This window comes from Panicum virgatum, chromosome 6K (genome assembly GCF_016808335.1).
Source record: "Panicum virgatum strain AP13 chromosome 6K, P.virgatum_v5, whole genome shotgun sequence".
NCBI classification, from domain to species: Eukaryota; Viridiplantae; Streptophyta; class Magnoliopsida; order Poales; family Poaceae; genus Panicum; species Panicum virgatum.
The window spans coordinates 21096485-21119500 of NC_053141.1; the positions used below are offsets into that span (position 1 = coordinate 21096485).

The 23016-nt window shown below is 44.3% G+C and overlaps 1 protein-coding gene across 5 annotated transcripts; it reads left to right on the forward strand.

Moving 5' to 3' along the window:
* Positions 1-842: 842 nt before the first annotated feature.
* Positions 843-6269, forward strand: LOC120712043 (pentatricopeptide repeat-containing protein At4g19440, chloroplastic-like). Of its 5 annotated transcripts, XM_039997735.1 has the most exons (5): positions 843-3551; positions 3861-4024; positions 4508-4736; positions 5376-5434; positions 6116-6263. In XM_039997735.1, the coding sequence occupies exon 1, from the start codon at positions 856-858 to the stop codon at positions 3265-3267; it is 2412 nt and encodes an 803-aa protein (XP_039853669.1). In that variant the 5' UTR covers positions 843-855; the 3' UTR covers positions 3268-3551; positions 3861-4024; positions 4508-4736; positions 5376-5434; positions 6116-6263. The 5 variants fall into 5 exon arrangements, with proteins under 5 accessions (XP_039853669.1, XP_039853670.1, XP_039853668.1 ...); XM_039997736.1 differs by lacking the exon at positions 5376-5434 and having other exon boundaries at positions 6116-6269; XM_039997734.1 differs by lacking the exon at positions 6116-6263 and having other exon boundaries at positions 5376-5550.
* The last annotated feature ends 16747 nt before the right edge of the window (positions 6270-23016 follow it).

Consider the following 23016-nt stretch of genomic DNA (forward strand, 5'->3'; position numbering starts at 1 on the left):
GAGACTGACCTAATAGGTGTTGCATCGTGGAGTTATTGGTCTTCTCGTCTAGTCTTTCAACGACATACCCCCTCCATCCCGAAATAACAAGAAGGTAAAATGACTATATTTGCCCCTATTTATTACTTGTATTAGACAGCAATTGATTTTACATGCACATACAATTTCTAAATATGATATAGTGACTTACTATTTGGGATAAATTTTGAATCCTATGATGAGTTAATTTTTTGAGATGTAGGGAGTATTTCATACTTATTTCGCTTGTACCACCGAGGAGTTCTGAAAATATTTGGTCCGGAGCACTTGAGCACTCCGAATTTTCCATCAGACCTCAACCTTGTTTTGCATCAAATAGTGGCCAAGACCTTAGAGCATCTCTAACAGTTTCCTATCTCTCTTTCCATCCTTATTTTTTGTTGAAAAAAAGCAAAAAACATTCTCCAATAATTTCCGATACTAGTTTCTTATCTCCCAACAATTAGCAAATTGACCTTCCTTGTGCATAAAAATACGCACCCCTTTGTAGCTCCGGATCACCCCTCTCTCACACTGTTTCCCGTGGAATTATCCTTGTGGGGTCATAATTTCTATTTTTTTAGTAAAAATAAGGAACTGTTGGAGATGAATTTGAGGAGTTTGCAAATAATAATATTTAGGGAGAGAATATTGGAAACTATTGAAAATTGCTGTTAGGAGCCTCCTCCTCGGACGCGGCTCTCTTCCCAGCCTACCACTCGCCCGCTTCCCGATCCAATCCGCTCCGTCCGTCTTCCCGTGCGCGTAATCATCACCCTCCATTGGATCTCCCCTTAATTTCGCAAGGCCGGCGCCCCCCACCGTCCGCATCACACCATGAAACCACCATCGCGCCTTCCCCCCCAACTCCGCCGCCGCCACCTCTCATCCGACGGCGACGCCGCCGCAGATGCCGCCGAGCTCGCCGGCGTGCTCGCTGTGGCGCCCTCGCCCGATGCAAAGCGAGAGATCGCCGCTATGCTCCGCCGCCTCGGCAGCCGCGGCCTCGCCTCCGCCCTCTCGTCCCTCCCGGCGCCGCTCCCCGGCGCCTTCGCCCTGCGCCTCGTCCAACATGTCCTCTCCGACTCCACTGCATGTGGCTCCCGTACAGGCGAGGACCTACTCACCCCCCGCGTCTCGGCTCTCCTCCTTCCCTCGCTCGTCGCCGATCGCACCGCGCTCCCCTCCGCGCGCCGCCTCCTGTCACGCCTCATCCGCTTCCACCCTATCCCCTTGGCCGCGGCGGCTGTGGCCGACGTCGCCTGCACTGCCAGCTCGGACCTCCTCGTCCACGCCTGCCTCAACTCGCCCGCCCCCGGATCCCTGTCCCGTGCCACCGACGCCTTCCACGTGCTCTCCACGCGTGGAGCCTCGCCTTCCATCAAGACCTGCACTATCCTCGTCGAAGCCTTGGGCTGTGCTGGTCAACTTGACGCTGCCAGAAAGGTATTCGACGAAATGCGGGATGGCAAGACTGTCGCCCCTGATGAGTACACGTACACGGTGATGATAAAGGCACTCTGCAATGCTGGTGAGGTTGATGCTGCTTTTGTGATGCTTGCGGAGTTGCGGCGAGCAGGGCTGCAGCCAACTGTGGTGACTTACAATGTGCTAATGGATGCACTGTGCAAGAGCGGGAGGGTGGAGGAGGCCTTTCTGTTGAAGGGGAGGATGGTTGAAGGTAGGGTGAGGCCAAGCGTGATCACGTTTGGCATCCTGATCAATGGTCTTGCAAGGGGTGAGCGGTTTGGGGAGGTTGGAGCAGTGTTACAGGAGATGGAAGGTTTTGGGATCACTCCCAATGAGGTTATTTACAATGAGCTAATTGGTTGGCATTGTAGGAAAGGGCATTGCTCAGAGGCGCTTAGGCTTTTTGATGAAATGGTCTCAAAGGGAATGAAGCCTACAGTGGTGACATTCAACTTGATTGCGAAAGCTCTATGCAAGGAAGGGGAGATGGAGCGTGCTGAGCAGATATTGGACGAGATGTTGTTGTCTGGGATGACAGTTCATTGTGGCTTGTTCAATACTGTGGTCGCGTGTCTTCTTCGAAGAACTGGAAGACTGGACTCGGTGCTAAGGCTTATAAGAGAAATGGTTGCCAGATTTATGAAACCAAATGATGCTTTGATGACATCATGTACCCAGGAGCTTTGCAAGAGAGGGAAACACTTGGAAGCGGCTAAAATTTGGTTCAAAATGCTGGAAAAAGGTTTAGGTGTCAATATTGCAACATCCAATGCGTTGATTCATGGGCTTTGTGAAGGAAATAACATGAAAGAAGCCACTAAGGTTCTAAGGGCCATGGCGGAAAACGGGGTTGAATTGGATTGCATCACATATAACATAATGATTCAAGGTTTCTGCAAAGATAGTAAAATCGACGAAGCGATACAACTTCGTGATAACATGATCAAAAGAGGGTTTAAGCCTGATCTTTTCACATTTAATACTTTCCTATGCGCTTATTGCAATTTGGGTAAAATGGAAGAGTCCCTTCACCTGTTGGATCAAATGAAAAGTGAGGGCCTTAAGCCAGATATTGTGACGTATGGCACCATAATAGATGGTTATTGTAAAGCAAAAGATATTCTGAAGGCAAAGGAATATTTGAATGAATTGGTGAAAGTTGGGTTAAAACCGAATGTAGTAATATATAATGCTCTTATTGGTGGTTACTGTAAGAATGGTAATATTTCTGATGCAATTGGTGTTCTTGGCACTATGAAGTCTAATGGCATACAACCAACTGCTGTAACATATGCCAGTCTTATGCATTGGATGTGTCATTCTGGTCTTGTTGAAAAGGCTAAGGCTATTTTTGCACAATGTATTGTAAAGAACATTGAGCTTGGAGTAATTGGCTATACAATTATGATTCAAGGTTTATGCGAAATAGGAAAAATTGATGAAGCTCTTATCTACTTTAAGGAGATGCGTTCAAGGGATATACCACCAAATAAGTTGACTTATACCACTCTGATGTTTGCCTATTGCAAATCTGGCAACAGTGAAGAAGCGTCCAAGCTTTTTGATGAGATGGTGAGCTCAGGCATTGTTCCTGATAGTGTTTCCTACAATACAATAATTTCAGGGTGTTGTGAGGCAGATTCATTGGATAAGGCAATAGAAATTCCTGCTGAACTTCCCTTAAGAGTTTTGAAACAGGATTATTGTTCATACAATCCATTGGTTAACAGAAGAACTACACCCTGGTGCCAAAAAGAAGCCATTTCCAGTTCTGAATGATGTGTAACCGAGGTTCCATTGGGCATGACTGGTTTTTGAGAAAGGTGTTGTCCAAGCATTAAATCGGAGGAACTTGGGAGAATATGTGCACTACCACCTTGCCTTTGGTTGTATGCCTTGTGCATCCATCAAACATGCTACTCATGGTTGTCAACCTTTTCCATCAAGCACAGTCCAACAGAAGCAGAAGGTTGAATAGGTTTAAAAGTGGTAGTATGCATCGCCAACGACCATACTAGAGAGTCATCCAAGGGCAGCCACAGAATGCACTTTAGGTTTATTTGGTATGTACACTCTTACCTTAGTTGTTTGTTTATATGTTTCTTGTCTAGATTAACCCTGAATTAATAAGTTTTGGTTTTACGAAAGACAAACCATCTTTCAGCTGAATAATCATGTCATGTTTGTTGTTCATGCTAGTGTGTAACTTAAACAGGCTAAATCTTTTCTTGGTAAGTAATTGTTTTATTGGTTTAGCTTGAGAAAATATTGAAATAATTTATTGTGTGCCTTACAAGGGTAGCAGAAGTAAAACAAGCATTCAGTCTTAACAGTATTTTTATCTAGTTTGCTTATGGGACCCATTTATACAGGACAACATTGTTGGATCAAAACAACAAGAGAGGCTAGTTTGCTTATTGGGACCCATTTATACAAGACAACATTGTTGGATCAAAACAACAGGAGAGGCCAGTGTACAGTTGATCCACGAAAAGATGACAATTCAATAAAAATACTAGGTGCAGGTGATCAAAACGTAAGGGAGTTGCTTCGTTCCATATAAGACTACTATTAAGAAAGCAACTGTATTCCATTTTGATAGCTCTGCACTACGTTGGTAGTCTGTAGTCTCATCTGTATAAACAGCCAACATGATTCTTATTAGCTATTCAACCTGTATTAATTAAAGTAACAGCATTTATAGGACTGTTGCACTTGTTTGCCATACTTATATGAAAGCTCCTTTCTCTTGACTGGCACAAACTTGTTCTGCTATTTTCCTTTTGTGCAGCCATTCTCATCTCCAAACTTTGCATAGCATATTGGGTTTACTACCTGTTCATGTGCATCGTCTCAACTTGATATGCCTTTGGAGAAAATTGAACTTGCTGTTGCCTCATTAGCATGTGTCTTTTCGTAATCCATTGTTTGAGGAAAATTTATGATGCTTAATTTCATAATAGCATGGTGATGAGAAGTAAAAACAAAGCTAATATATACTTATTGTGTACATTATCAGGTTTTGAGATTGGGCGATCTATAATATATTTAATTGATGAACTTGGAGTACAGCATGGGCCACTTGTTATGGTAGCATTAAAGAGGCCAGCTCTTAGCTGACTTGCAGAAACATCAGTTCATGTTTGCTACTGAAACCGAGCATCTGATTTCTGGTATTTGCTTCTGTTGATATCTGAGAGCATCTTAGTTCTGCTGGAGTGCAAATCTTCTTAAAGATTTCTATAACTGTAAGTTTTGATAGGACGTCAACATATTTTAATTGTTCCATCATGGAGTAACTATGTTCGAATTGCTTACTATAGGTAATTAAGTAACACCAATCTTATTCAAATACATGCAGGAAATACCTACAGATTACTAAAGATTGACTGTGAAGAAGCCATAGCAAAGAGATAGTTCAGGTGGCATAAGCCAATAGAATTATTGTGATGTTAACTTTCACTGCAGGGACCAGGGTTAAGTAGCAATTACTCCTGTCAACATCTAATCCTCCAACCTCAACCAATCTGAGCCTTGGTGTGGGCAGCACTGGTTGGCACTGTAGTGCGATGTGACTGTTCACGTGTTACTGTAGCAACCGATATTTTTTCCCTTTTGCCCTGCCAAAGTAGTTTCAGTTGACAGCTAGGGATAAAATAGTTTCCTTGTTTGTTGATTTTACTTCTTTATAGAGATTCAATATGAAGATAAGTGGAGTTAGATGTGTTTCTTAGAGGTAAAGTCAAGCAATCCCTATAAAGGGAGAAGATGTATCCAGTTATTCATTCATTATGCATCAAGAAGAAATAATTAAATCTATCCAAAACCATAATTCTTTCTACCTTCTATACTCTTATATTGACCATCCAATGTTGATATTCTTGTAGGCCATGTTGTCTGACCATCTTCAGCATGGTAGGATCGCAGCTTATAGTTGGTCTTTCTGGTGGGTGAATTGTAGAGTTGCATATCAGTACAATGTCGTAGTAAGAACATAAAATGTTGAGAATTGGGTTTAGTGTGTGGCACATCGATGTTGAAGAGATCTATTTGGTTCTGGCTTGTGCAGTGCTGATTGCAGCATTTTTGTGTTTCTTTTTTTTTTATCCAAGATGCTTAACCAACAATATGTCCATGTCAGGTTTAGTATGTCACATGGAAATGTTGTGAAATAGTTGGCGATGATCTAAAGAAAAGGTTGGAACTGGAATATATACCACACTTACAAACTGAAAGTTAGTTGTGAAAAGGTTGGAACTCCATATATACCACAGTTACAAACTGAATGTTAGTTGTGACAAAATCGGGAACTGGGTGTATGTAAAAACCCTTAGCAAAAATGATGCATTTTTTCCTCTTAATATTACGTTCTTAACCAGAAACTATACTTTCTTCGATATGCTCTCTGTAATCACGAAAGAGTGTCATTAATGTGTCACTGATACGTCAATTTGACCATAAATTCTAGTGCATAAAACATTTGCTGTGTATAACAAAGTCGTCATAAAATTAAACTACTTTTCAAGACAAATATAGCTATATAAGTTTCAAATGTTTAATTGGGTAGATGATCAAAGTTTAAACATAGTGACTGCATGCAACCCAGAACTTTACTTTGTGACTGTAGGGAGTATGCTCTTTGTGCATTTTTTTGGAAAAAATGGTGTGCATTTGTACATGCCATCAACTAGACCAAACTGTGAGCTCAGTTTAAGATGAGGAACAGGGATCCCTTCCTTCAGGTAATTCATTTTTATTGTGGTTGTAAAGTTTCTAACATCTTGTATAGTATAATAATTTATTAAGAATTTTTCTCCAATGATTTACTGTCCATATAGCCTTGGGATCATGGGTTGAGGCCATTGAAGACTTGTCTAAATATGGGTGTATGAAGTAATGCAAAGTTTACCATCACAAAAACTAATGTTAACCTAGCAATAGACTTAAAGTCACCCTGTTCATGGTTCGGTTTAACCGGTTTCTGGGTAATCCAGCCCAAGCCGTAGGAGCCCTTGCGTCGGCGGTTTGGAAACAGCGGATTCATGGTTTCCACGGTTAATCTCGACGAACTGTGCTAACTGTGCTAACGCTGCAGCCCACAAGCAGAAATAGGAAGACATTGATGCACAAGCCAACCCGGCACCATGCGGCCGCGCAGCTGTTGGTAGACGCGGCGCGGAGACCTAGCCTCCGGCGACAGGGTGCTCTACAACCGCGCGGTCTGGCATACGACATCGCACGCTGCGGTGGGGACGCGGTGGTGCGTGTTGCGACGACGGCGTCAGCACGGTCCACCACGTGGAACTCCTTGGGAACGTCAGGACTCAGGATGCTTAGGATCCTGCTTGAGCGCGGCGCCGACAACGACAAGAAGGATGACGGTGGAATGCTCGTTTGTTTCGTCTTTTGCATTTGACTGTTTAGCTGGATCCTGAGTCGACAACAAATGAGCATTCGACTGTTTAGCTGGATCCTGCTCTCAGTCTCAAGGCCAGCGACAACGAGCAGGAAGTGCGCTCTTCCGAGCTCTGTCGATGCCCCTACCCTTCAGATTTGCTAATTGGTTTGGGGAAGGAATGAAAGAAAGGGGAAGAATAGAAGATGCTGGAGGGCTCGAACACCCTGGCGATCGACCTCGCTGAGGAGTGCCTCCGTCTCGCGTCATTTGTTTCATCTTCGCGACCGGCGACCTCGCCGAGGACGAGAAGTGCCTCGATTTTTTTTATTTTTGCATTTTTAGTTTTTTCTTTCTATTGGCGGGTTTTCAGGTAAACCCGCGACCACTCCAACCCGCGTAGGTGTGATACGACAGTTTCCATTGGGTATGGTGCGGGCCGGTCTTCGGTTTTTACGAACCAATGAACAGGGCGAACTTAAAGCGTGGTATCTTCAGTTCTTTTATATGGTCCCAGTTATCACAATTCAACCAAGCTTATTTTATCTTGAAACTAATGACCTTTTGAAAGAAAGGTGCTGCTTGCAAGTTTATATTTTGTATTTAGCTAAATCGGGTTCTAATATGAGGCAGTTCGTGGTGCGGGGTTTGGTGCTGTCCTGCACCAGGACGCTGGACCCCTCACCTTCTTCAGCAGACCCTTCGCCGCTCGCCACCTCAAGCTGGCGGCCTACGAGCGTGAGATGATCGGGCTGGTGGAGGCGGTGCACCATTGGCGGTCCTACCTCTGGGGGCGGCACTTCCTCGTCCGCACCGACCACTACAGTCTGAAGTTCTCGACGGATCCACAGCACGAATGGCTTAGCAAGCTCTTCGGCTTCAACTTCCCGGTGGAATACCGTCTAGGACGCATGAACACGGTGGCCGACGCTCTGTCTCGCCGCAACACGGAGGCCGATGCCGTGCCCGTGCCTCATGTCGCCCACGATATCTCTGGGCCGACATTCGCCTTCATCGAGGCGATCCGCTCCGCCACTACTACTGCCGAGGACGCCGCCCGCCTCCGCCACCAGCTTCAGGTCGGCGAGCTGGGCGAGCCGTGGCACTTCGACGACGGCCTACTACTTCACGGCTCCCGCATCTTCGTCCCGGCGCACGATGACCTCAGGCACCAGGCGCTCCTCTTGGCCCATTCGGCGGGCCATGAGGGGGTGCAGAAGACGCTTCACCGTCTGAAGATGAACTTCTTCATTCCCGGCGACCACGCCCTCGTCCAGGACTTCGTGCGCACATGCGCCACATGCCCGAGGAACAAGACGCAGGCCCTGCAGCCCGTCGGCCTGCTCCAACCCCTACCCGTGTCGTCCTAGGTGTGGGCGGACATCTCGATGGATTTTATCGAAGGGCTCCCCAAGGTCGGTGGCAAGTTGGTCATCCTGATGGTGGTCGATCGCTTCTCCAAGTATGCCCACTTCATCGCACTCGGCCACCTGTACACCGTCGCCTCCATCGCTAGGGCATTCTTCGACGACATCGTGCGCCTCCACGGCTTCCCGACGTCGATCGTCAGCAACCGGGATCTTGTCTTCAAGGGCCATGTGTGGCGGGACCTCTTCAAGATGGCGGGCGTCACCTTGCGCATGAGCACGGTGTTCCACCCCTAGACCGACGGACAGTCTGAGGTGGTCAACAAGATGATTGCTATGTATCTACGCTGTGTCACAGGTGACCGTCCCCGCGCCTGGGTGTATTGGCTGTCGTGGGCGGAGTACTACTACAACACCTCCTTCCACTCCGCCCTACGCGCCACCCCGTTCGAGGCGGTCTATGGGCGCCCACCGCCGCACTTGCTGGCCTACAAGGCTGGGGCGGCCAGGACTGACACCGTCGACGGCCTCCTTCGTGATCATGACGAGGCGCTAGCGGAGATCCGCGAGCAGTTCCTTCAGGCGCAACAGCTCTCCAAGAAGTACTATGATGCCTCTCACCGTGAGTTGGAGTTCGCGGTGGGTGAATGGGTGTGGCTGCGTCTGCTTCATCGGTCGACACAGTCCTTGGAGCCGCACGCCAAGGGCAAGTTCGACCCTCGATTCGTCGGGCCATTTCAGGTATTGGAGCGCATTGGGTCAGTGGCCTACCGGCTCAAGCTGCCTGAGGGCGCACATCTGCATGATGTCTTCCATGTCGGCCTCAAGCCGCACAAGGGCACCCCGCCAGTGACATCGCCACCTCGTCCACCTGTGCGGGATGGTTGCCTACTTCTAGCGCCCGACCGTGCCCAGCGCGCCCAGCTTCGGCGGGGTGTTTGGTACCTCCTCGTCACGTGGCACTGCCTTCCTGCAGAAGACGCTACATGGGAGCAGCTCCAGGAGTTTCAGGACCTGTACCCGGCTTTCCAGCTTGAGGACGAGCTGTTCGTAGAGGGAGGGAGAGATGTTATGACCGTCATCACCTATAGGCGCAGGTCAAGTGGCTAATAGGCCACGTCCAGTAAGGTGCCCGGGGCCCATAGATTATTAGCCCTTTTTATTAAAGGAAAACCGTAGAGACTCTTATATATTGTAATCATTGGATCATTGGAAAAGCAAGCAGCAACAATTATCTGTTGCCAGCTTCCCTTGGGAGCCCTAGCCGCCCTTTCCTCTCTCTCGCTCATGTTCTTCTTCCTCGCTGCACACGCCTAGCATAGTGGGAACCCTAGTTCCTACCAATACATACTATTATAATTGTTGCACTTCCAACTGTCATGTGGGGACGCCAGTATCAGCGTCGCCCACGCGCGCCGCACACGCCGGCGTCAACCGATCAGAGCGCAGCATCGGCAAGCAGCTAGATAGTAGGTTATGATTTGTTAGTTTGTTTCCTAAATTGTAGGGGCCACTGGCCTACATATCTCTTGTACTCGGCACTTGGAAGGATAAGCAAGAATCAATTATCCTAATCTCCCTCCTTCTGCCTGTCTCTCGTTCCCTTCACGATATGGCAGTCGGGCAACAACCCCAACGCCATTACCAACCGAGGCTACGAGCTCCGTAGCCGAGGGCCTGCTACCCTAGACACCCACGCCCTTGACAACCTGGTATTAGCTTCCAGGCGATCCTCGTCCACTGCCACGTCATCCTTCCCTGCGCCGCCGCCGCCCTCGCCAACACCCTCCATCAACTCCATGGCCGAACTCGCGGCCATGATTTGACAACTCTCCACGACCGTGGAGACGCTCCAAACCAAGGTCGACGGGCTCCAGCAGGAGCGCAACCCGGACGCCTCGGCGTCGGGACCCCCCCCCCTCCCGCGGTCGCTGGCCACGGGCGAGTACCACAACGATCGCCTCCTTCACTGAACGCTACCCGGCCTTCCAGCTCGAGGACGAACCAGCGGCATCATCTACGTGGGAAGATATCGACTCCTGCCTACTTGTTTGTAGTGTCAATTTGACTAATGTGACTCCCAAAATATTTTGTGCATGACATCGACTACATGAAACTCATTTGACTATGCAAGTATTCTACAGCTATAGCTTGCAGTCATGTCCTCTGATCAATGGACACACACCTAACATGTTGACCCTTTCTAAACTATTCTCTAGTCATTAGCGCCCAGACCAACTTGTTACTCAGAAACCATCTTCTTCGGTATTGATTTATTCAAATTTCAGATTATTGCGCTGAAGTCCATGTTAGAAACAATCTAAGCAGACCTACTCAATTCTTCAATATTCCTAAATCATGCTAGTGAATTCTTACAATTTCTTCAGATGAATAATCTGAGGCAGACTTGCTAAATTCTTCAATGTTCCTAAATTATACTAGTGAATTATAGTAACTTTTTTAGATAACATCTCTTGAACGAAGCAAGTTAGCAATTATTCAAGTTCTCGAGTAGCACTAGTTCCTAGAACTGAAATAGCAAAAAACTATTGATGATTAAGAAAAAAGTCTTGTGCTTATTCTTTTGATGAAATAAGCATCACTAATCACCTAGCTAAAATGCAAATATGCAACAATAAATCAATCTGCTGAACCCCTATTCCCAAATCCTCTCTAGCCTTTCTCTAATCCCTTGAAGCTAGAATCCAACATGGATCACAAAAAAAAAAAGCTACACCTACACCATACCAATGGTGGGTGCCTCCTCCTCTAAGGCTTTCTCCAACCATTCCCCCCATCCAACTCCCCCCAAACGTACTATTTACTATATTTTATTACCTCCCTCCAAAAGATTCCTCCCCCTATAACTCATTCTCTCCAACCATTCCCCCCATATCTATTCCCCCTATATACTATCACTCATTAACTAACTATTTATTTAACGTTTTTGAATTTAAAAAAAATCATACAGTATTTGTACTGTCATAATACACATTATTATCGTGTTACGGGGCTCAAACGGGATTAATATCGCAAAGAAACGGTGTGATTAGAGATATAGGGGGAGTTGAAACTCCCCCCATACGTGGGGGGAGTTTCAACTCCCCCCATATACAGGGGGGGCTGTGGGGGGAGCCGTTGGAGGTCTTCCTCCCCCCAAAGCTCCCCCTACGTGGGGGGGAGGGCCCTTTACAGGGCACCGTTGGAGGTCGCCTAAGAAGATTAATTGTTGTTCTATGTGCTCGTAGTCAACTCAACAAGTGACAATAAGCAATTTTTTGAAACCTCTTAAGCAAAATTTTGAAAAAATATGAGCAATTTAGAACATGGATAGAAGCATTTTCAAAGACCGAAATGCAAAGGATTGGCTACATCATTGGTTTGTATGAGCCTATTCTCTAACACCAAACACCGAGCAGGAACTAAAATCAATAGAAGAAGATGATAGACCATCAGGAAAAAAATTGATAACTCAAAACCTAAAGGCATAATTTTAGGAATGGAAATTTCATATGTTACACACGAGAAATGCTCAAAATGTTTTGTTAAGGGTATTGATCTAAAGCAAAAGGAACATGAGCAACAAAGGATGGATCAACATATGCTAGTTTCCCTGTGCTATCAACTACAGGTATACTTAGTTCCAAGCAGCAACTTTGTGGCAGCATCAAGATTAGTATTTTGATGCACTGTAAGAGGCAAAGAAGTCAACAATGAAGGCAAAATATTTAGGATAAACTAACCAGTTTCATTGTCGTCAACCACAGAAAAGTCAGAAATCCTATGCTGCACCAAAAGCTTGAGGGCTACGCAGAAAGAAACATAACAAGTGAGCAATTTCGGAAATTACAATGCAAACAAAGCACATGCATCACACGAGGAAGAGAGGGGGTACCTTCATCAACTTATAATTCATAAATTGGGTATCTGATTTATTCTTCATTTGCATCATGGTATATCATATGTTTTACTAACAAAATAAAATTTGTCTGCCTATATTTTGATATCACATTTCCATGTAGACATAAATTGCCTATATATCAGATGAAAAATACATAACTAAGACAATTAAAATGCTTATGAGTTTTTGGCAAAACTAAGTACATATCTAACACAAAAAATCATGTATTTGAACTCAAAAAAAGCATAGATTGGTTGCATCATTGGTTTGTGAAAAGCCTACTCTAATACCAAGCACCAAACAGTAACTAAATCAGTAGGAAATAATACCACATCATGCCTAATTAAAATCATCTTATTGATTAATCCTTGAGACCTTAACTAAAAATCAGGAATGACAACACTCATTTGCAACCCAAACCCTAGAATAGGGACCAAATCAAATTGGGGAAATTAGAGAGAGATGAAGGAGAGATTTACCTCGATGCTGATGAGCAAGCCGCATGAGGTGTGCCAGTACCCCGCCACTCCCATTCACAGCCTCACCTGCAATGCCGCAACCATGACCCTACATCTCATCACCGCCGTAAATCCATCGCGCCTGCTTCTGCCTTCACGCCTGCGTCGTGCCGCCGCAGATGGGCCCCATGAGACTCGAGCACGAGCGCAGCCACAACCGCACCTTAACACCCAGCCAGGAGATCGAGATCAGCCCAACGGGTAGAGGATGGAAGGTTTGGGGGAGGCGAGGCTAAGAGTAGATCAGGCAAGCCGGTGATGCTGCACCCCCGTGGCACCCCCGCTAGGCTGCGCTGCTGCATCATGAGAGAGAGAGAGAGAGGTGTCGCTGGATTGCCGGTGACTGTGGGTGAAGGAGAATGGAGAAGATGGAGGAGATAATGTTGTGGGGCCCACGCACGTGAAAGGAGTCAGGGGCAAGCCGGTGGTAAAGATTGAAATAAAAATTCCTCCGAGCAAGCTGCTAATGGTTCAATAACCGAACCAAAACTGCCCCACCCCATAAAAATAAAACTTGTTGCATCGAACCACCCCACCCCACTAAATAGTTTCCCATAACCCAATCAAACCAAACCATATATGTCTATTAACCCCAAACCAAACCAAACTTGTTGTGCATCGATGGGTTCCAGTCCAAACCAACTTCGTGCATGAGCAGCAAGAGGGGCTTCTACTAAGACAGCACCGGGTTTGTTGGGTTCCGCAGCAAGAGGCGCTACAGGAGCAGTGTGCACGATTCTAATAGACGCTGCTGCCTAAAACCAACTCCAAACCGATCTAAACCAATTTTGCTGCTAAACCAGACTAAACCAAACCTATATATATTTCACTCCATTACCAACCAAACCAAGCCCCTCCAGAAAAGAAACCGAACCACTGAAACCAGTTAGAGTCCAAACCATTACCAGGCTGATCCGAGCGTACATACGTAGCAGATTGATGCGTGCGTAAGATTGAATCAAATTACGGCTGGCCATATAAAAATCATTACTGAGTAAAAACCATGAAACAAAAAAAACAAACCATGCAACAACCAAAAACACATGCAACAAGAAATGAGTGTGCTGGTTAAAAATCAGGGTGGGTCCCTCAAAAAAATAGAGTGGGAAAGTGCGCTGGTTAAAAACCAGGGTGAGAAAGGGCACCCAGAACTGGGCGCGTCAGGGGTGGGTGGGTGGCTGTATCAGGGTATGAAATAGCCCTGTCCTAATTAGTGGAGTTCATATATATATTTACACATACATACATAGATATGCATAGATATATACACATATAGTTAATTACATGCAAAATGCAACAAAAGCCTTACTCAATATCATATTTACTTCTATTATCTATGTTTGACTCTATTATAGTAGAATTCCTCAGCTGGATCGAGGACATTCTGAACAATAAATCTGCACATGGCTTCTTGAATCGCCAAAACCCTTTCCTCTGGTATGAGTGTCTCTTGCATTGCATTGAGCTATGGAAAAGTGAGAATATTAATTGCAACAATTTACAAAATGAGTTGAAACTTTGTTAAAGCTTTTTACTTACTTCATCCTGCCATTTGGTATAAATCTTTGGAGGACCTACTAGACTATGAATGTTCTCTATAACATAGTATGCGCATAAATTATTTCCTTGCGTATGCCTCTGACACTTTAAGAGAAATAAATGAAGTCATCATGTATCCATTTATACATATACTAAAATAAATAGAACGTGCAAAGCAAAATCCCATCCGTACCGAAAAGTTTGTCTTCAATTTAAGTTTGGCGCTAAAATTACCACTATACTTTCAAATGAATTTCTTCCAAACCCCCAACATGATCAAAAACGAATAAATATATTTGTCGATGATTTCAAAGTTGATGGGGTTTGACCGGAATTAAATAGTTTTTCAACATGTCGGTCAGTCGTTGTATAGGTCTGGATCTTTCCGCAATGAGTGCATGACAACCACTAAGCTCTTGTCAGGATATATGACAACTAGAATCCAGTGATTTCTAGAAGATTATACGAATCAGAGCCACTTATTGTTAGGGTTAATAAAATTCAGTTATATAGAACTAAAAGGGGCAGAAAGACTCAATGAAAGTTGTACGGAAACAGTATATAAGCCTTGTGGCGCTCAACAAATAAGTACTTGTATATGTTCTTGAATGTTTCTGTAGGCTTGGAACGGAGATTCGTGGAATTCACAGCCATTGGGTCGATGAAGCCGATGTGGTAGTACCTTTTTTTCTTGTAAGTTTGAATCTCCATTATATGGGATACAAAATGAAATAAGGAATCAATATGTTGGGGACCTGTTGACGCAAAAATCAACACACTAGAATCCGAGGGTAAGTGTTTGCCAAGCTCCGAAGTGTCAACCAAGCGTGCCAATCAATTTGACCTTAATTGACAAAGGATAAACAAAAGTTAAATCTGAGAGTGTATCGGCTGGAATTCCGAATATCTCTCACACAGGCGTATTGGTAAGCTCCGCCGATAGGGAAAATGACAAGAAGATATTAAATGCAAGATGCGTAATAAATGAGCGTGTCGGCAGATTCAGCCAATGCGGTAGACAACAGGATCAGCTTGAAATAGCCGATTGCACGTATGTAACAAAATCTAAGCTACGAATGTGTAACTCGGATGATGTTGCTCGAAACAAATCTAAACCGGCCTTTATGATAACGTGATGTTATTACATATTCCAAAGCCGATCTAATATGTTTCTAAGCAGATAGAAGTGATAATGGCCAAAAATATAGAAAAAAAAACCTACAAATCTAGCCGATATCGATAAATTGTGAATAAATCTTGACAAGAAAATAGTGATGCGCCCGAGATCAAAGCCTAGATAAACTCGATAATTTTTTAATAGATTTGAACGAAGCCACAGCGATACGCCCGGTAGCTAAAGCTCAAATTTACTCGGTAAAACAAAAACTCACCAGCAAATCAAGTCGCTCGAATGTGAGGCGTACTTGATCAACTTGAAAGAACTCCCCGAAAAGAAAATAGCAAAGTCGCCGACAGAAAAGTAAATTGCAAGGAAATTGTAAAGGGTTTGTTGTATTGGATGTGTATCAAGTTTTTTCGGTCCCGTACAACTGATATATATAGCCTATGCTAACAAGTCCTAGCCGATTACGACAAACATATTACTTGACCTAAATGAAAAGACATTCTAAAACAAACTATGCTAAAAATTACAACCGAATCATCAGAATCCTCATAAAGTTCGGACTTTTTCTTCCCTTCCTGATTCATCGGCAACTTCCATCGGCCGATCACCAAACCGTGCGGATCAGCATCTTCATGGAATATTCTCCTGGTCCATCGACCACAACTCCATCGGCCAGCCCTGATCCTGTGTATGTTTTGGTTTCTTTCAAATCGGCAACCTCCCTTGACATGCGTCAAAAATCGGTGTCAACACATGCCCCCAGTTTCGGTGTAATTTATCTGTTGCTCCAAAATTGTCTCAAATCATGATTACTTCTCTGTACCAACGCTCCAACCAGCATTTAGAGCAATTCCTCGTATCATGTGCACACGGCATGCTTCAGTACCGCTGGGTAAAAACTCTTCTTTGCCCTTGGCCTTTCGCCTTCCGTCCGCACAAATTAATCGCGATGATTCATTTTCTGTCTTTTCGCCCGATCCATCTCTTTCATCTAGCCGATAAATAACACCTCTTGGCTTGACATCGGCAACAAGCTTTCTCTAGCTACAGCGCCTTTCGCCCCTCTTCCTTCTTCTCCGAGCCAAAAACCCTAGCCTTTCCGTAGCAATGGCGGGTAACAAGCGTTCCGGCGAAAGTCCCTCCAACGATCCTCCAATGATCTGCCGCCGCTGGGAGTAATGCTTCTCTCCTCATGCTCGATTACCCTGATCTCATATGATTATGATCTCCTGTTTCTTCAATCATTATGCAGGGACAACGCTCCTCCTTCCTCGGACTCCTCCGACTCAGAGCGTCCTTTTCCCGGTGCCGATGAAGGCACCGTAGAGTACATCCGCCAGTTTCTCCGAAATAAGGACGAAGCTCGGCAAAACTACTCCCAGAAGACCATCCGGTCCCAGCGCCTCGCCACCGAGCTAGAGGTGGCAGAATCTGACCGGGCGGTCGTCCGGGCTCAGCTCACCGCCGCCGACTCCAGGGTTGTATGTAAGTCATTTTCTTTACGCAGTGGCCCCCTTTCTTCTCAGACTTCCCCTTTGATCCCTTGCTTTTTCAGTCCTGGAGACGCAAGTCCAGACCCTCCTCGCTGCAGCCGCCACCGCAACAAGTTCGGTGAACGGTCGCGGCGACACCATCGCCGACCGCCTACGGGACGCCCCTCGCCGCGTTCGAGAGGTCGCTGGGCACGGGGTCCGCCGAGGTGCTGCCGTGGCCCTCGCCATGGCCCAGTACCAATCCGGCCACGACTTCCAGCAAGTGGAGCCGGTCGACCTCGCCCTGGGCGGCGAGGAGTAGGAGGCCTTCAAGGACCTCGCCGACGACATGGAGATGGCAGCCTCGGCCATCTCTGATGATATTAGTATCGAGGCAGTCATCGGCAACGTGTTTGCCGATGAATATATTTCTAGGAGTAGCATCAGTGTACTAGCCTGATCATTAGATCGGCCTTTTGTAAAAACATGATCAATGAATCAACTCCTTTTCTGTCAATGCAATTCTCTGAATTTTGTTGTTGCATCATCTGACAAACAAAAACTCAAACTGACTTGAATTCAAACATCCAATCTGAGCAAAATCAATCTTTACTGTTGTGTAGATTTTTTGCACTAAGGGAGATACATGTCATATCGGCCATCATGACTTTAACCGATAACACCAATCAATCGGCTATGCATCCACCCAAACACTAGGATAATATTTCTTCTAATATTTCCCATTGAGAGCTCTAGAAAATTCTTCTCCTTCAAGCGTTTCCAAAATGTATGCATTACTAGGAACACATCTGTTTATTCTGAATGGCCCTTCCCATGTCGGTGACCATTTGCCGAATTTTGAACTCTTTGTTCCTATCGGCAGAATCAACTTCCAAACCAATTCTCCTTGAGCAAAGCTTTTAACCGCGTGAATCGGAGGAGAGATGGAGGGGATCGAAGTCTCCGATGGATGGGGAATGCAATGCACCACTTGGCAATGAATTCCCACAGCCCAAACTTCAAATCACCGCACGGTGTGAAGAGAATAGAGAAAGGGCGGCGGTGAAATTAGGAGTTAGGGTTAAAACCGATGTCAATTGGTATATATAGTTCAAGTGACTGTCGGAAGTTCCGACGAAAATAAAACCCGCGGCCGAGAACCATCAGTCGGAAGTTCCGACGAAATGTAACATGCTCACATGACACAGGTCGGAAGTTTCGACCAAAGGGTCGGAAGTTCCGACGAGTTCAAAATACCTCCAGGAACAGATTTTGAGAGGAATTTGATTTGGAGTTTGATAGATCTCGCTTGTAGACATATGAGACAACTTGATTCACAGTGATCAGCCACAAACAACAATACATAACCATGATCACAAGAATCAAGCATTGATCCAAAGATCAAAATCCAAATTTTCAAAATAACTCACACAAATAAACTCTTTCTATCCTATCTAGGCAACAAACAAGTGTATATGCAATAAGTCAAGCCAAGTTACGAGAGTCTAAGACATTTGGCTCACTCCTCAAAGCACAAAACCTTTGCTCATCTAGAGGCTTAGTAAAGATATCAGCAAGTTGTCGTTCGGTGCTCACATGACATAGAGCGATATCTCACTTAGCCTCATGATCCCGTAAGAAATGATGTCTTATGTCTATGTGCTTTGTTCTAGAGTGTTGCACCGGATTGTTAGCTAGCTTGATAGCACTCTCATTGTCACACAAGAGTGGAATCTTACTAAACTCAGAACCGAAATCGCTCAAGGTTTGCTTCATCCACAAGAGTTGGGCACAACATTCACCTGATGCAACATACTCCACTTCAGCGGTGGATAAAGGAACTGAATTATGTTTCTTTGAACTCCAAGATACTAGAGAACGACCAAGAAATTGACATGTTCCTGTTGTACTCTTTCTATCTACTTTGCAATCGGCATAATCTGAATCGGAATAGCCAAGTAGATCGAAAGTGGAGCCTTTGGGATACCACAAGCCAAGGTTAGGAGTGTGCACTAAGTATCTCAAAATTCTCTTAACAGCCATTAAATGACATTCCTTAGGATTGCCTTGAAATCTTGCACACAAGCACACACAAACCATAATATCGGGCCTAGATGCACAAAGATAAAGGAGGGAGCCTATCATTGAGCGATATACCTTTTGATCGACCGACTTTCCTTCTTCATTTAAATCAAGATGACCATTTTGTGCCATGGGTGTCTTGATGGGTTTAGCATCGGCCATGTCAAACTTCCTGAGTATATCATTTACATACTTAGTTTGACATATGAAAGTTCCTTCCTTCATTTGCTTGATTTGAAACCCAAGGAAGAACTTCAGTTCGCCCATCATAGACATCTCAAAACTCTTGGTCATGATCCTACTAAACTCATCACACCATTCTTGATTAGTAGAACCAAATATAATGTCATCGACATATATTTGGCACACAAAAATATCAGATTTAACTTTTCGTATGAAAAGAGTAGCATCGGCTTTGCCTATTTCAAAGTCTTTTCTTAAGAGAAAATCCTTAAGGCATTCATACGCTTGCTTAAACCCATAGAGCGCCTTATGGAGCTTGTACACGTGGTTTGAATGCTTTGGATCTTCAAAGCCCGGCAGTTGCTCCATATACACCAACACAGATAGGGGGCCATTCAAAAATGCATTTTTCACGTCCATTTGGTAAAGCTTGAAATCATGGTGAGTAGCATAGGCTAATAAAATACAAATTGACTCAAGCCTAGCTACGGGTGTATATGTTTCATCAAAATCCAAACCTTCGATTTGAGTGAAGCCTTGAGCAACCAATCTTGCTTTGTTTCTTGTTACCACGCCATGTTCATCTTGTTTATTTCGAAAGACCCACTTGGTTCCTATAATATTTTGCTTGGGTCTTTCTACCAAGGACTAGACTTCATTCTGTGTGAAGTTGTTCAATTCTTCTTGCATAGCCATCACCCAATCCGGATCATTTAAAGCTTCATCTACCTTGAGAGGTTCCAAAGAAGAGACAAAGGAGTAATATTCACAAAATGTAGCCAAACGAGAACGAGTGGTTACCCCTTTACTTATGCTCCCAAGGATGTTATCCACAGGATGATCCTTTTGAATGGTTTGAAGAATTCTTGGATGAGGGATTGGATCTTGATGTTGAATTGGTTCAACTTCTTGTTCAACTTGTGGTTGATCTTGATTTGAGGTTGATGGTTCTTCATGGGTCCGGATTGTTTGACCGGTTGAAGTAGATGGCCCATGAAACATCAACCCATCATCTTCATCTTGATCAACTTGCTCTTTAGGCTTTACTTCACAGGTAGCTAACTTTTGGATAGCCTTGTTTGATGGTTCTTCCATGCGTACAATATCAACAACTTGCTCCCCTTGAGAGCCATTAGATTCATCAAATGTCACGTCACACGCGACTTCAACACAACCGGAGGTTTTGTTAAAGACACGATAGCCTTGAGCATTTGACGCATAACTAAGTAGAAAACCTTCATCAATTTTAGGTGCAAACTTAGAGCTTTTGGGCTTCTTGTTGAGAATGAAGCACTTACTTCCAAAAACTATAAAGTAAGACACGTTAGGCCTTTTACCAAGTAGTCGTAGGCCGTCTTGTTCAAGATCTTGTGTAGGTAGAGACGGTTGATAGCATGACATGCCGTGTTGATTGCTTCGGCCCAAAATTGATCCGGGATCTTGTATTCATCAAGCATTGTTCTTGCGGCTTCAATGAGAGTTCTATTTTTCCTCTCAACAATTCCATTTTGTTGAGGGGTATATGGAACCGAGAACTCGTGACCAATGCCCTCTTCATCAAGATATTCCTCTATGTTGGTGTTCTTAAATTTGGTGCCATTGTCGCATCTCACTTTCTCGATCTTGGTCTCAAATTTATTTTGAGCTCTTCTTGCAAACTTCTTGAAAGTTTCTTGCACTACACTTTTATTATGTAAAAAGAATACCCAAGTGAAACGAGAATAATCATCGACAATGCCAAAACCATATTTGTTACCACCAATGCTTATGTATGACACGGGGCCAAAGAGATCCATATGTAGAAGTTCAAATGGCTTGACGGTGGCGACAATCCTCTTTGATGGATGTGGAACACCAACTTGCTTTCCAGCTTGACATGCACTACAAATACGATCTTTCTCAAAAGAAACATTTGTTAGTCCTAGGATGTGTTCCCCCTTTAGAAGCTTGTTGAGATTTCTCATCCCAACGTGAGCTAGTCGGCGATGCCATAACCAGCCCAAGCTAGACTTTACCATCGAACATGCGTCATGTTGAGCCTTTTCTTGCGAAAAATCCACAAGATAGAGCTTTCTCTTGAGCACACCCTTGAAAGAAATGGAGCCATCACTTCTTTTAATGACGGTTACACCCTCGTTAGTGAACAAACAATTGAAGCCCGAATCACAAGTAACCAAGTGACTCAACTAAAAGAACTTTTGAGAGAGAGAACTTTGAGTTTAGAGTGATGTTACTGGTACCAAGCACTTTTCCTTTTGATTTCCCGCAAAGGTTATGAAATGATCTCCATTTGATTCCTTTATTGAGTTGAACATACTCATTTCTCCGGTCATATGATTTGTACATCCACTATCAATCACCCATGTTGATCCACCGGAGGAGTATCCCTACAAAACAAGTTCACTCCTTTCTTTTAGGTACCCAACGATACTTGGGTCCTAGAGTGTTAGTTACAAGCACCATGGGCACCCACACATGGCTCTTCACCTTAGTGTTCCATGTGCGGTGATCCACAAATTTTGCAACCACTTTACCACGGTGGTTTCTTGTTAACACATAATCAGCATAAAAGGATACATGAGATGATTCTTGTGCCTTGATCTTTATTGAGCTTGAGGCTTTGAATTTGTCTTGCTTATGTGAGGATGCAACAATCTTGGCACCCTCATCACATGTAGTACCTCTCTTGACAAACTTGACATGACTACTTTCATGACTCTCATCATTTCTTATGCGGATGGGAGTAGTCATGTTCACTAGACCCCCTTTTGCACCCAAGGCGGCCTTATTCTTGTTTTTGACAAATGGAATGGCTTGTGGAGTACCTTGCCCATTCCTACCAAGTCCCTTACCTTTCTCAAACCCAAACTTGCTCATATATTTTGAGCCAAATCCCTTGGTATGTTTCTCAAACTCACCTACCCTTGGTGAGGGATTTTTATTTGGGACTTGCATATGAGATGGAGCTTCTTGCAACAATTAAGTGAGTCTAGTGATCTCTTTCTTCATTGCATTCATCTCAACATGGTTAGTAGCACAAGTTTGAAGATCAATGTTATAGCACCAAGCACAACCATTACTTGTTGAAGGACTAGATGAATTGGATGTCTCTCTAGTTTTAGAGGAACTCTCCCAAAGAGTGTTAAATTTAACTTCAAGTGCCGTGTGATTGGCTTGCAAGATTTTTACGCTTTCTTGAAGTTTCTCATTATCCTTCCTCAAGAGAGTGTTAGTGTCATTGACAAAATAGAATTTTCTAGTCAAGTCATCCACCATTTCCTTTTCGCTACAGAGCGACTCTTTCATCTCAAGAAGTGTGCCATCCTTGACTTTGATTGAGTCCATAAGCTTCTTGTTTTCCTCCCTTTCATTGGCGAGGTTCCTTTCAAGAGCTTTGGATTTTTCTCTCTCAAGTCTAAGCAACTCCTCTTGTGATTCAAGAGTTTCATCCAAATCATCTAGCTCCATTATTAGTTTCATCATTTTAGTTGCCGCACATTTACCGTATTTCTTGATTAACTTAGCAATTTCTGTTTCATCATCTAGTTCATCATCCGATGAGTTTGGCGAGGTTACCTTTGGGCCTTTTGCCATGAGGCACATGATAGGATCTTGATCCTCATCGTCGGTGAGATCTTCAAATAAGCTTGTGGGATGAGGAGATGATGCTTTGAATGCCACTGTTGCAACATCTTCTTTTTCGGATTCGCTTTCTTCATTTGAATCCCACGCTTGACCAAGATGAGCTTCACCGGCCTTCTTCTTGTATTTTGATTTATCTCTCTTGGATGAGCTCTCATTAGTGTCTTTGTTCTTTTTCTTTTCTTCTGGACAATCCGCAATGAAATGCCCAACTTTATTACAACCAAAATATGGCCTATTTGATCTTCTTCTTGAATCATATTTCTTGTTCTTGCCAAAGTTTCAGAAGTTGCCTTTTCTCAA

Coding starts and splice junctions, on each gene's coding strand:
- LOC120712043 (XM_039997736.1), top strand. CDS start 856: ATGAAACCACCATCGCGCCTTCCCCCCCAACTCCGCCGCCGCCACCTC.